Consider the following 13,268-nt stretch of genomic DNA (forward strand, 5'->3'; position numbering starts at 1 on the left):
CTCTCTAAAAATATTCCAGAAAAAAGAAGGATGAATAGATGAAGGATTAGCAAAACTAATTGCAAAAAGGTTAATTTTTGAAGTTGGGTGATGGGTACACGGGTACGTTACTATTAAAAATGAAGGGGAGGGACGCCTGGGTGGCTCAGTTGGTTAAGCAGCTGCCTTCGGCTCAGGTCATGATCCCAGAGTCCTGGGATCGAGTCCCACATCGGGCTCCTTGCTTGGCGGGGAGCCTGCTTCTCCCTCTACCTCTGCCTGCCATTCTGTCTGCCTGTGCTCACTCTCTCTCCCTCTCTCCCTCTGACAAATAAATTAAAAAAATAAAAAAATAAAAAAAAAAAAATGAAGGGGAAAAAAGCCTGGAAAACATATCAAAACCCACTTGAGTTATTCTGATACTATCTTATCACAGAACTGAATTTTATGCCTAGCCTTAAGTTTAGACTCATTGGAATAGCTTTTTGCTTTCCACTATTGTACAATCCAGTAATCACAGTTTTCCAAATTAGTTAAAACTTTCACCCTCCGGGCACCTGGGTGGCTCAGTGGGTTAAAGCCTCTGCCTTCAGCCCAGGTCATGATCCCAGGATCTCTCTGCTCAGCGGGGAGCCTTCCTCCTCCTCTCTCTCTGTCTGCCTCTCTGCCTACCTGTGATCTCTGTCAAATAAAGTCTTAAAAAAAAAAAAAAAAAACTTTCACCCTCATTATTGCACTGGCCCCAGACAAGAGAACCATCAACTAATTTTATGAAAGAACACAAGAGGCACAGTTACAGCTCTGCCAGCACAGCACTCCTCTTATTCTCTCTCGCGGTGGGGGGAAAAATGAGGTGTACTTTTTTGTTCCTCAAGCAAATTGCAGAATATGGCTTGCTACTCCTTTGCACCTTGCACCACATCTTACACATGCTAAGAACTTAACAACTCTCTGCTGAGATTTTACAACAATTTCTGGGTAACAAGAGAGCTATCCATCCATGTCTTAGAAATCACAAGCAGAACTTCAAACGCATCCACTCAGGCAAGAAATCTTAACTTCAGTATTTTAACCAGTACTCTTAAAATGGATATTTGCATACTTTGCCATCTATAATATACTTCAGCATGTATCTATTAAATTTCTACTTAAACTCTAGGAGTGGCCCTGTTAAAAATGCAGTTGAGGGATGGTTAACTGGTATTATGATCAGGAAACCCATACTCAAGGCAAATTCATGTTATCCATAGGCAGATTCTGTTATCCATAATTTGATCAGCATCCAATGTTTTGCTCAGTATATTAAATATTAGGGACATTATTGGGGAACAGTGGCTCACAGACTAACATAAAATCAAAAAGTTGCTCTTATTGGTGAAATTAGAGTTTCAAGATATATGGATTGTCTAAATTTATTTCCAATCCTTGCATGGGCAGGTTATCTGAATCCATGCTGACCTATAGTTCACAACTTCCACAAAGATGGCACCTGGGGATTAATCCCTTGTTTACACCCTTTCCTTTAGGACTACTGGTTGTCTGATACTGGGCAGAAACATAAGCGAATCCTCTGGAATGCTGCCTTGTCTGCCCCAAGTAAACCCCTCTTACAAGGCAAGTTAAAGAATCTAAAAGGACGGAAAGCTGGGACTGCACTGAACTTACCAACTGAAGTCCTTTGCGCTGGCTTTGCTGAAGAATGTTTCTTTAATGAGTGTCTGAACACGTGTCAGAGTTTAGCCTAACACGTTTCATTATAACCTGGTAATGAGGATGTAAAAGACTGGCTTTCCCGTACCTACTTCAGTATTTGTGACCACTACCTATCTACCAAAAAGGATCTAAGAGTTGAAAATAACAAAGTTAGCTTGGGTCAGTTCATAACATTTGAAACATACAAAGGCATGTTTCTCAAATTTATTTTAAACATTTCACATTAAATGAAATTTAACCATAGTCATTACAGAGCATCACCACAATAGTACACATAAAGAACTTTTAAAATAAAAGACAAAAGAATACAACCTTCAACAAGTTAAATGCCACTTTACCATGTAAACAAAAATAAAACCCTGATGCTAAAAAGATACATATTCAGAGGTAAAATACATTTACAAAACACTTAAACATTAACATAATCCACTAGATCACATTCTTTGCAAGAGAGTACAAATATTAGTACTCTACATCTACAAAATTTCAGAATCCTGTTAAAATCAAAACCATCTCTGGTTTATGATACAGCACAATTCATAAGGCAAAAATAGAGGCATTATCATCCAGTTCTTTAATTTCACTTGTATTTTAAGGCAAACTTGGAACTTTTTGCTTAGTATTTTAAAATAAACGGGACTTACACAGGATAACTTGACAAAATTAACAATAAATTATCTCTAGTTAAATATGCATAATATAAAAGACGTATGGAAAACAATTTTTCTCTCTACAGAGATGTAAACTGGATTTTTATTGACTATATTCACACCAATAAGAAAACTTGTAAACCTATAGTATTTAAAACTTACTATATCTTGCACTCTTTTCCAATATGTATCAACACTGAATCAATATACTGTAAGTGAAAATCCAATATGTATCCAGCCACAGAATAAATGTATTTAATTAAATCATGTCTAATTAAAGTGCTGTTTTACAAAGAAAAAAAAAAGGTTAAGAAGTAGAACTGGATGTTAACTTGACATGTGACATCTTATAATTTCTTAGCTTTCAGACTACAGAGGTTATAGAGGTTATCACAAGTTTATTGAACTTTTAAGCAGTGTATTTATTGTAGAATCTGATTTTCCTGAAAATGAGCACTTAGGTGACAATACCAGAAATCCAACACCAAAACTGAAAACAAAGCATTATATATACATATATTTCCTTCAATGTTAGCCAGAGCCTTGATAACATAGTATGTAATTTTTTAAAGTTTCTATAATTTTATTTTTCTAATAGAAAATATATTAACCAATTCCAGGAAGTTTGGAGTTCTATAAATATTTTTACTATGATTCTTTTTCATGTCAGTAAAACCTAACTGGACACTAAAGGACACAAATGTCTACACATAAATTAGGTCTCTAATCACTTTTGATGATATTGGCTACAAGGAATTAAATTCAAACTTTACCATAATAGTTATTTGGGTACAGAGCTCCCTCACCATACTTTACTCTTTGAATGAAAAGATTTGTATCTTACTTATATTTCTAGCCCTGACAGGATCTGGCACAATATCATGTATACAAAGTAGACCCTCCATAATTTGTCAAGCTCTCAAAATAATTTTTCAAAACCTAATGCCATTTTCCTGTCATTAAATACCACTTCCTATAGTTTAATATTCATTCATATTTGAAACAATGTTAGCAATAACCTATGGACTTACATAAACATCCTTTGGGCTACATTAAAAATCACCTAACTTCTATTACTATATTTAACAAACATTAAATAGCCAAACATTCCTACCAGATTAAGTCTTCATAATTATGGAAGGCAAGTATCTTCCAAGTGATGAGATTAATTTCTATTTCCACTGTCACCTTTTTTCCAAAATATTTCTGGACAATCTTAAATAGCTTTCTCCCCTTTGCCTGAGTATATAAATTATTTCTAGTATGGTGGGAATTTATAATCAAATATTTTGATGTTTTTTAACGTAAGAAACATGTGACTTTAAATACACAATTTGTCAGAAAATATTCATGATGAAACTTCTCACAAATCTGTATGAGAAGGTCTATTGTAAAGTTATCAGTTGTCAGGTTACAATACCTCTGGCTGTTATGAATAGTACCGTAGGTTTAGTAAACCCAAAGTTAGTATTTCTAAAGTTTGGGGTTTCATTTCTTTTTACAGGTTTTTGTAATTTATTCGCTGGTATATGGTTCCTACTATTGCCCAAGATGTTTCACATTTAGTCTTTAGCAGGATAAAGTTTAGATTTTTCCAAAACAACGATCAGTGTAGGCCTTTGGTCTAATTTACCAAGTGATTATATGTTTTATAACAATTTGATAGTGGGGATAATGATAAATGAATAAAACATTGTTAAAATGTATAGTATAGATCTGTTTACAATTAAAATAGATTTTTACAGTCTTTCCAATTCCTTTATCTTTGGGGGAGAGAAGATTAAAAATAGAATTAATGCATTTAACAATTTGACATAAACGAAAAAAAAAAACCGAGTTGAAGACTTAAAATTAAGTATGTAATGAAATCTATTTTAAATTGCTTTCCTTTAAACTAATAAGATACTACACTTGATCTTAGCCAAAAGGCCGAGAAGTGATTAAATTGCTTTTCTTTAAATAAAGTCTAGCCCAATCACAATAGTGCACCTTGTTTCTATTCAATAGGTTTATTCAAATCAATTAAAAAGTTATTGCTATATATCATTATGTTATTCAAACAAGCAACATAGAAAATACTCAGCCTGTCAATGTTATTAGTAGCTCCTGTTAAGTTCTTATTAGGAAGAGACTAAAAATCACTTGCAAGGTTTTATAATCTGTGCAAATATTCATAAAGCATACTACTTACATGATTAAAGATGACTTTACATAGTTTTGTACTATATTTTAAATCTACACTGGCAGTTTATGGAAGAACAAGAAAAACTGCAAATTGCCAGGCTACACATAGTAACATAGATGCTAAATGAACAAACCTATGTTTTATAATTACAAATGGCTTCTTAACAACAGCTTGGAATATTATGGCACTTAAGAATGCAGTATGAATTTTTTCTTAGGAAACAAATATACACTGGTTTTGCGGAGACTATAGAGATAATAAGCAGGTTTAAAAAAAATCAAAGAAAAGAAAATTACACAACTACAGTACCAAAAATTATAAGTACCGATATCCTAATAAAATGCAAAGTAATATATTCAAGACTAACAGATATTTTCTAAAACATGCTAAACAAAATGAGCTGACCACTTATTTTAAATAAGCTGTCACTGGCTATAGCAAACAGTCTTGCTTGTTTCTTTAGTCAAAGTAGAACCAAATTTAGAACGATTACTCAAGTAAACATTGAGTTCCAGTTTTCCTCAGTAACTTTAAAATATCCAATTACCTAAGAAGTGTACAAAGTAATGCATAACTGCCTAGTGCTTTATATTTAATGCATATATTTGTCTTTAAAAAGGACATATATCTAGCACTAGAAGAAGATAAAAAATGCATCTTTTTAAAAATCACTACTCAAGAACCATGAAAAATATAACATGGGCCATTTAGATGATTTTTGAATGTTAAAATTAGCATAATCACTAACATTTTTAATAAGCACAAACCATGCCAGTAAAAATGAAAAAAAAATACTATTAAAACATGTCATGCATATCTCATACTGAACATCCAAAAGAACATTATTATAGCCTTGTTACAGATCCTACAGTTAGCACCATTTTTATATCTGAACACTGTGAAAAAGCAACTAAGGGTCTTAAAAAACTAAAATTATTATAAGGATATGTAGAAAAAATCAGTATTACTAAGGGTGGTACTAAACATTTGTCAAATATTTACATCAACACTGGGAATCCACTGTACTATGAAAAAAATAAAACTGAAACTGATATGCTTAACTTTCTATCCATGCTTAGCATAGCACAGGTAAGTAACTAAATTCATCCAGCATTAACCTGCCCTATAAAAAAGGCATAAACAGGAAATATCTGGCTTCTTAATATAAGCCTCCAAAAAATGATGACAGTAAAAGCATTTGTTTTGCAAACTTATTACATCTCCAGCCCTAAAGCCATTTCGTAGGAAGAATATCCAGGTGACTCACTACGGTATATAATTTACAATCCTTAAAAGTACCCCCCTCAAAAAAGCAGCCCTTTATTTGTTTAAAATGTGAAGCATATGAATTTATATCCAACAGACAGTATCAGCATTCTGTCTAGCCTTTCAATACACTCCCACATCTAAGCATCTCTCATCGTAGTAAATCATGGTGCATATATTAAGAAAGAAGGAGAGCTAATTTTTTTTAAAGCAGCAAGATTTTCTCCACATGTACACTAATGAACATAAAACTACTCTATGCCAGTATTAGGGGAAAAAGTGCACAATTAAATTGGCAAGATCTTTCCTTTTTTTTTTTTTTTTTGATTATTGATTCACTGTATAATCAAGAGCAACCAAAGCTACTTGTCAATTCAAAGTACCCAACAGAACCTTGAGTCTTCATGCCATTTCAAGTTAAAAAGAAAGTAATGTAGCTTTTGGATTTCAGAAAATGGGGCATCCTTTCATGTGGCACAAGGTTCATCACCACACGATTCCCACCAGTCCACACTTGTCAAAGTGCAGTTAATCCGAAGTTGCAGCGACAGTATATCATGCCAGCTGAATCCAGCCACGTATCTGAGATAGGGTCATATTTCTGCACGGTATTCAGATAGGAAGACCCTGAGTGACCACCAACTACATAAAGGTAGTTATCAACTACTGCAGCACCAACCCCTAGGAAAAGTGGGTAAAAATAGGAAAAAACATGTTAACCATGAAGTTGACTTCTCCCTAAAAATAAATTTGTATTTTAATGTTTTCTTAAAATACATTTCAATAATCTACAGTTAATTAAACAAGCAACATCACCATACATACTTACTGGGGGAAAAAAAAAACCCTAACATGAAAGCAAGAGTTGAAGTCTTCCTTCATCTCTCCTTCCCAATCCTACTCTCCTTCTCCTCTACCACAGAAAAATACCAAGAATGTAGTATATGTCTTTCCATATGCTTACTTTTGTTTATATTTACATATTTTCAACTTTCAACAGATCATTCATCTTTATCAGGTTTTTAAGTATGTTGAAAATCTGAAACATATCTTGAACCATACAACTTATGCTTTTAAAAATTGTACTGTATATACTGTTATACACACTTCTAAAGAGAACAAGACTACCCAATGTTTTTTCACATTCTTGTTATTTTACGACTTTCCCTCTTATGCAAGAAATATCCCTAAAGCATTTCCATCAACTTAAAACCTTCCCCTTAAAATAATGTGTTATGAGTTTGGGTTCAAAGGTAATAATTTCTATTCTTCAAAGACGTTTTTGTTTTTCTCTGGGAACCCTGAAATCCAACCTTTCCTATATCTCCAAACACCCTCTGAATGTGAGAGTATTTGAAAGGTAAACTACAGACTGATGTACAAAAAAAAAAAAAAAAAAAAAGAACAATCTAGATTCTGTGTGAATGTGTAACATATAAAAAGATGACATTTGCTATATGGACAGAAGAGCTTCTGTAAGATACATTCTATTCCCACCATTTCTAAAAATGTGTTCTCCCAACTTTAAGAAAATGATAATATGCACACTGGCATATTAAAATCACAGTATAGAAATCTGTGTAGTTTTGTCAAATCAGCTGTCTCTCAAGTGTAGCACAATAAAGTTTTTTGTTTTGTTTTGTTTTGCTGGACAAGTAATACTCTTACTATTATATTCCATGGTACTACTATTCCAAGAATATCACTATAAGAAATATCATCATCTATGTTTAGATATTATTTAGTTATTATTACCTGTTCTGGGTTCTTTCATTGGTCTACATACAGTCCACTGATTCTGATGAGGGTCATATCTTTCAATGCTTGACAAATGTGAGACACCATTATGTCCACCCACCACAAAAATAAAGCCTAGCATGACACCCACACCAAAGTGAATCCTTTTATCTGCCATAGATGCAACCATCTCCCAGGAGTCCTTACTTGGGTCATAACGCTCCACACTGCAAATATTCACAAAAGAAAGAATTAATTTGCATATTCCTTGTGCCATTTCTTCCTACCAAAGCAAAACTAAAACCTACCATAGTTTTAGAAGTTCCAACAGACAGATATAAAACAAGAGTAGTTTGTTCCAGATGTTTACATTTTGCTGGTAAAGCCACAAGATAAAAGCTTACCTTAGTAAACTGCAAGCAATAATACTCATATGCTATTCTGTTATATCATACAAGCAGCAGGGTATACTAAGGGCATAACGCTTCTGAAATCAGGAAACCTGGGTTCAAGTACTAATGCTGTATACTTAGAGTTGAATGAACCCTAGCCCTAACACTACGGGTATGTGTAATCCTAGATAAGCCCCTTCTGCTCACCTGAAAAAATGGCAATAACTTAACCTGAAAGGATTCATATAAAAATGAAGTCAAATGAGTATGCATGTTCTGAAAGAACTCTGAAAATCACAAATTAAATATAAATGTTTTCCAAGGACAGTAAGGATCTTCTACATAGCTAAGGAAAAGGGAAGATGAAAACAAGTAAAGGAAAGGAAATTTTTTATCTTATAGAAGTTGTGGTGGTTTACTGTAAAGCAAACACTGCAGATTACGTAACACAAACTGGCCAATCATAATAATCTCAGAGTGATTTAGGAGAATTCAGGGGTTTAAGTCAAGTCTGCATTCCAGAGAACACCTGGCATTTCCAAGCTGCATTATGGATATCCAAAGCAGATGAGAATTTCCGAAAAAGCTTCCCTAGAAAATCCCAGAGGGCCTTTATATCTCTATTTTGACATGAGTGGGCACAAAGGCAGGCTTGCTGAGCTTGTTCTGGTCCTAACCTAACTTCTCAAAAAAGCCTGAAGCAGGGGCGCCTGGGTGGCTCAGTGGGTTAGGGCCTCTGCCTTAGGCTCAGGTCATGGTCCCAGGGTCCCAGGGTCCTGGGATCGAGCCCCATATCGGGCTCTCTGCTCAGTAGGGAGCCTGCTTCCTCCTCTCTCTCTCTGCCTGCCACTCTGCCTACTTGTGATCTCTGTCTGTCAAAAAAATAATAAAAGTCTTTAAAAAAAAAAAAAAAAAAAAAAAAAGCCTGAAGCAGTTGAGAGTCAGTAGCATAATTCTGGAGTTCAGAGCAGAGACTAGACTGTAAACTAGACCAGAATATAGACAAAACTATAAATATTCCTGAAAGGACACTGGGATAAAAGCCATTAGAGCCAAATTACTGGACCAGAAGAGTTGATAAACTTTAGCAAGAACTTAAACTTCAAGAGCATTATCTCCCAAAAGAAATACTCAATTTTTATCTTATAAATTTCTGCCAGCACATTTTCAAAGAATAAAAATGCATGGCTCTGCCCCAAATACTTTTCCTTCAACTAAGGAGCAATAAAAAGGAGGAATACTTTAGCTTATAAAGAAATAAAAATTTATAGATGAAATGCTATTGTGCTCTTGCCTTCTCACTTAACAAATCACAATATACTCTTCCATTAAATGTTCACAATCAATAAAAGACACATCACTTTAGTTACTATTAGAGAAAATCTTTGGAACAGCAATTTCAACAAAGGCTCAGAATTATGATTAATTTTCCATATAAGCAAATCACTTTATGCTTTTATTTTTCTCATATATTTTTCTCCTTTATTCAGAAAATGCTACAAAATGCAGAAACCTCAAATTCAGACTCCAGCAGAACTCAGGTATACAATGATACACGCATTATTATAGAATAAGAATCCAAAAAGGAATATTTAAATAAGGCTTTATGTTTATGATGCATAATATATAAGCATATAGGAATTACATTTTTCACTTTTTAGTCTACTAAGCAATGCAGTGACAGACCATTTATAAACACACACACACCCATATTTATATAAATTCGCCACCCAAAATCTAAAGTTGTCTAACTTCATTTTATAATCAGATCTCTGAATTTTAAGATCTAAACCAATTATATTAAATGAATGAATTTAAAATTTTATTAAGAGGAATCTTATTTTTAGCTATGTATTAAATCCTCATATAAAACAATTACAATTACACACATAGAGCAGATTAAATTTCAAATGCCTAACAATATTACTTTAAAAACTAAGAAGGGAAGTTCATTCACACATACCAGTTGTGTAAGAATTATTGTTAATGAGACTTTAAAAATCTACAAGCATATACAACTTCATTAAGTTAAATACCTGTTCATGTGGGCAGGACCATACCCACCAATGGCATATATCATTCCATCCAACACGGCTGCAGCAAAACAGCTTCTTGTTGTAGTCATTGGTGCCACAGGTTGCCATTTTCTTATTTTAGGAATATATTTCTCTACAGATTGTAAATAAGATTGTCCATCATAACCACCTAAAGCATAAAGTTCTCCTGCAAGTACTACTACTCCAAGGGTACTTCGGCTTTCATTCATTCTCTCAAGAGAAGTCCAGGTATTTGTATCAGGATTCCAGCATTCTACTGAATTTTCATGCTTTCTGATAGTGATGCCAGGACGCACGTTAGTTTCAATACCACCTATAACATACACTTTTTGGTCTAAAACACATATTCCAAATTCATAGCGAGGAATGTTTAGGGGTGCCAAACCAATCCAAGAGTCATTCTGAGGAAAGTACATCTCCACACTGAAGAATAAGCAGAAAAAATTAAAATTTAAAAATCAAAATGGCCCCAAACAAAAATGTTTAATCTCCTTAGTAATCAGCGACATGCCAATTAAAACCACAACAAGCCATAACATACTTTCTAGACTGGCAAAAATTTAAAGTCAGATGGTAACAGCTGTTGGCAAGAATGTGAGCAAGAAACGCATACTCTATTGGTGGGAGCGCAAACTGGTACAAACTACGCTGGAAAACAATTTTACATAATCTGGTAAAACTGAAGGTACACAAATATTCTGATTCGGCAATTTCGTTCACGTGTATCTACACTACTGAATGCCCATTAAAGTCAGTTTTGCACCAGGACATACATACAGCAATGTTTATAGCAGCACAGCACAATCACCCATCAAAAGGAGAATGGATAAATAAGATGTGGTATATCACCCTAAACTGAGCAATTCCATTCCTAGATATGTATCCAAAGGAAAAGCACACGTGTTTATGCATGATGTTCACAGCAGCATTATTTGTAACAGTCAAAAACTGGAAAGAGTTCCAAGGTTCATCAACTATAAAATAAATAAATAAAATGTGGCATATCAGAGAATACAGCAATGAAAATAAATTACAGCTACATGTAACAGGAATGAATCTTTTTCCTTTAACAGAAATGAATCTTACACCTATAATGCCAAGGGAAAGAGGCCCAAATCAAAAGAATACATTCTGTATAGTTTATTTATACCAAGTCCAAAGACATTTCTAATCTCTGGATTAGAAATGAGGATAGTGGTTACCTTCGGTAGGGAGGGAACTCCAGAGTGGTTTCTGGGTGTTGGTCATGTACTACTTCTTGAACTGGTTTGTTAATATTCACTTTGTGATAATTCACTGACCTGTACACTTGGGATTTATGCATTCTTCTGTATGTGTGTAACACTTTAATTAATTCTTATAATTAACATATTCATTGTAAAAAGAAAGTATTATATTATACCCATATACTACAATATCATATACCAATGAAACTAAATGAACTATTGTTTCATGCAATCTCACAGATAAAATTCACAAACGTATTTATTGTTCAGTAAGAAAACACATCCCTGAAGAATATATGTAGCATTACTGTATTTATATAAAAAAAAGTAAAACCTAATGCTATATTGGGGCACATAAATATGAGGCAAAATTACAATGAAAAGCAAAGAAATAACATGCAGAAAATTCAGAATAGTGGTCACTTCTAGGGGAGGAAAGGAGATGCATCAAGGAGGGACACAAGGGAATTTAAAGGTATTGTTTACTTTTTAAGCTGGTTGATAAGTAATTGGATTTTCTTCTTTATGCCTTGCATGCAAACTATATATGGTTTCTTGAAAGTATTCATACTTCATTTCAATGTCTCCAAACTCAGTTGTGCAATAACATAAAATATATATTCTCTATTCAGTATGATTAAAGAACATTCATTCATTCAGTAGTTACTGAGTGCCTATATACAGTTTTGTTATACTGCTTGTTTTAAAACGTGAATTTGTTCTGATGAAAATGATACATCAGGGAATTATTTGACCTTCATGAAAGCAGTTTGAGTGAGGTGGTAGGGACAAATCTTGACTGGAGTGGTTCAAGAAAGAATAGGAGATGAGGGAAAACAGTGGATATCGACTGTTCCAAAGACTTTAAGGATTAAAACAGATGAGACCAGATATAAGGATAAGCAGAGAAAGACCACAGCCTCCAGGGAAGATTGGTTTAATCTGGGAGCCTAAACCAGAACATGTTTGCATGCTAATGGCAATGATGTAGTACAGTGGGGGAAGGTGATGTAAGACAGATATGCGATAAATTCAAGAGCAGAGCCCTTGTGCAGAGGAGAGGAAATGGAAGTTAGTAAGTAGAGAAATGGAGGGACTGGTCTCAGATACAAATAACTTGGTGGATTTGGAGATCAGAAGACAAGATAGTACTCCTCGGTTTGCTTCTATCTTCTGAGAGAGTAAGAGATAGTCATTAGCTGAGAGCTGAAAGGTGAGGGTTGGACGGGGTTGGATGTCCTTATGGAGAGAAAAGGTATACAACAGTACTTCAAGGAAGTGGAGAGTAAATTACTTAGGGAAATGAAAGGGGTTGCCAACAGTGCTAGGTGTCCTAAATGAGATCACTTAAGATGGGTGTGTGCGTTTCTCTAGCCACATATTGCTGCTCAGGTGCAGCCATGGCATAAGTGGAGAATGGATTCTAACTAGAAGAGTATGATTGAAGAAGGGCAAGGGAGCCATGAGTATATTCAATGGAATGATAACAATGATGTTCGTGGAATCTAAGCTGAGTAAGGAGTGAAAGTGAGGACATGTAGTAATCAGTGAGCAGTTAAGTTTTCTGAATATAGGGCCAAAGGATTAAAAATCTTGAAGGGAACAAAGAATGACTGCAGATGTACTGAAATAAATAAGCTCACAAGAAAGGACATGGTAGTCAGAGAACGGAATGTATGTAACCAAGATTTCTGAAGTTTGAAGTCACTGGTAATGGCAAAATTGTAGTATGATCATGAGAATAAATCATGAGAATAGTTCCTGAGGTAAGGCAAAAAAGACTGTTAGAAGTGAGATCAAGAAGAGAGGCAAAGTTGTTGTATAACTGTGGATCATACTATGGAGATGTTGAAATCAGAAAGAATAACTCTATACAGAATGATGAGAAAGACAGTAAGCCAGTGAATAAATCTTCAGTGAACAAAGTTACTAAAGGGGTTGCAGATGTTGGCAACATGAAGGTGTATCAAATGATACAGAATGATGAGAAATATAGTAAGCCAGTTATAAAGATCTTCAGTAAATAAAGTTACTAAAGGGGTTGCAGATGTTGGCAACATGAA

At 34.3% G+C, this 13,268-nt stretch overlaps 1 protein-coding gene across 1 annotated transcript in view; it reads right to left on the bottom strand.

Annotated features, from left to right (window-relative positions):
- Positions 1–4,256: 4,256 nt before the first annotated feature.
- Positions 4,257–13,268, bottom strand: part of LOC111140706 (kelch-like protein 28) — a 38,647-nt gene continuing 29,635 nt past the window's right edge. Inside the window, exons 3-5 of the mRNA XM_022492910.1 lie at positions 9,959–10,402; positions 7,549–7,757; positions 4,257–6,474 (exon numbers count right to left, since the gene is read on the bottom strand). Coding sequence (XP_022348618.1) covers positions 6,311–6,474; positions 7,549–7,757; positions 9,959–10,402 — 817 coding nt within the window. The 3' untranslated portion in view covers positions 4,257–6,310. The remainder of the gene's footprint in view (positions 6,475–7,548; positions 7,758–9,958; positions 10,403–13,268) is intronic.

This window comes from Enhydra lutris, unplaced genomic scaffold (genome assembly GCF_002288905.1).
Source record: "Enhydra lutris kenyoni isolate GAN:26980312 unplaced genomic scaffold, ASM228890v2 scaffoldscaffold4, whole genome shotgun sequence".
Classification (NCBI taxonomy): Eukaryota; Metazoa; Chordata; class Mammalia; order Carnivora; family Mustelidae; genus Enhydra; species Enhydra lutris.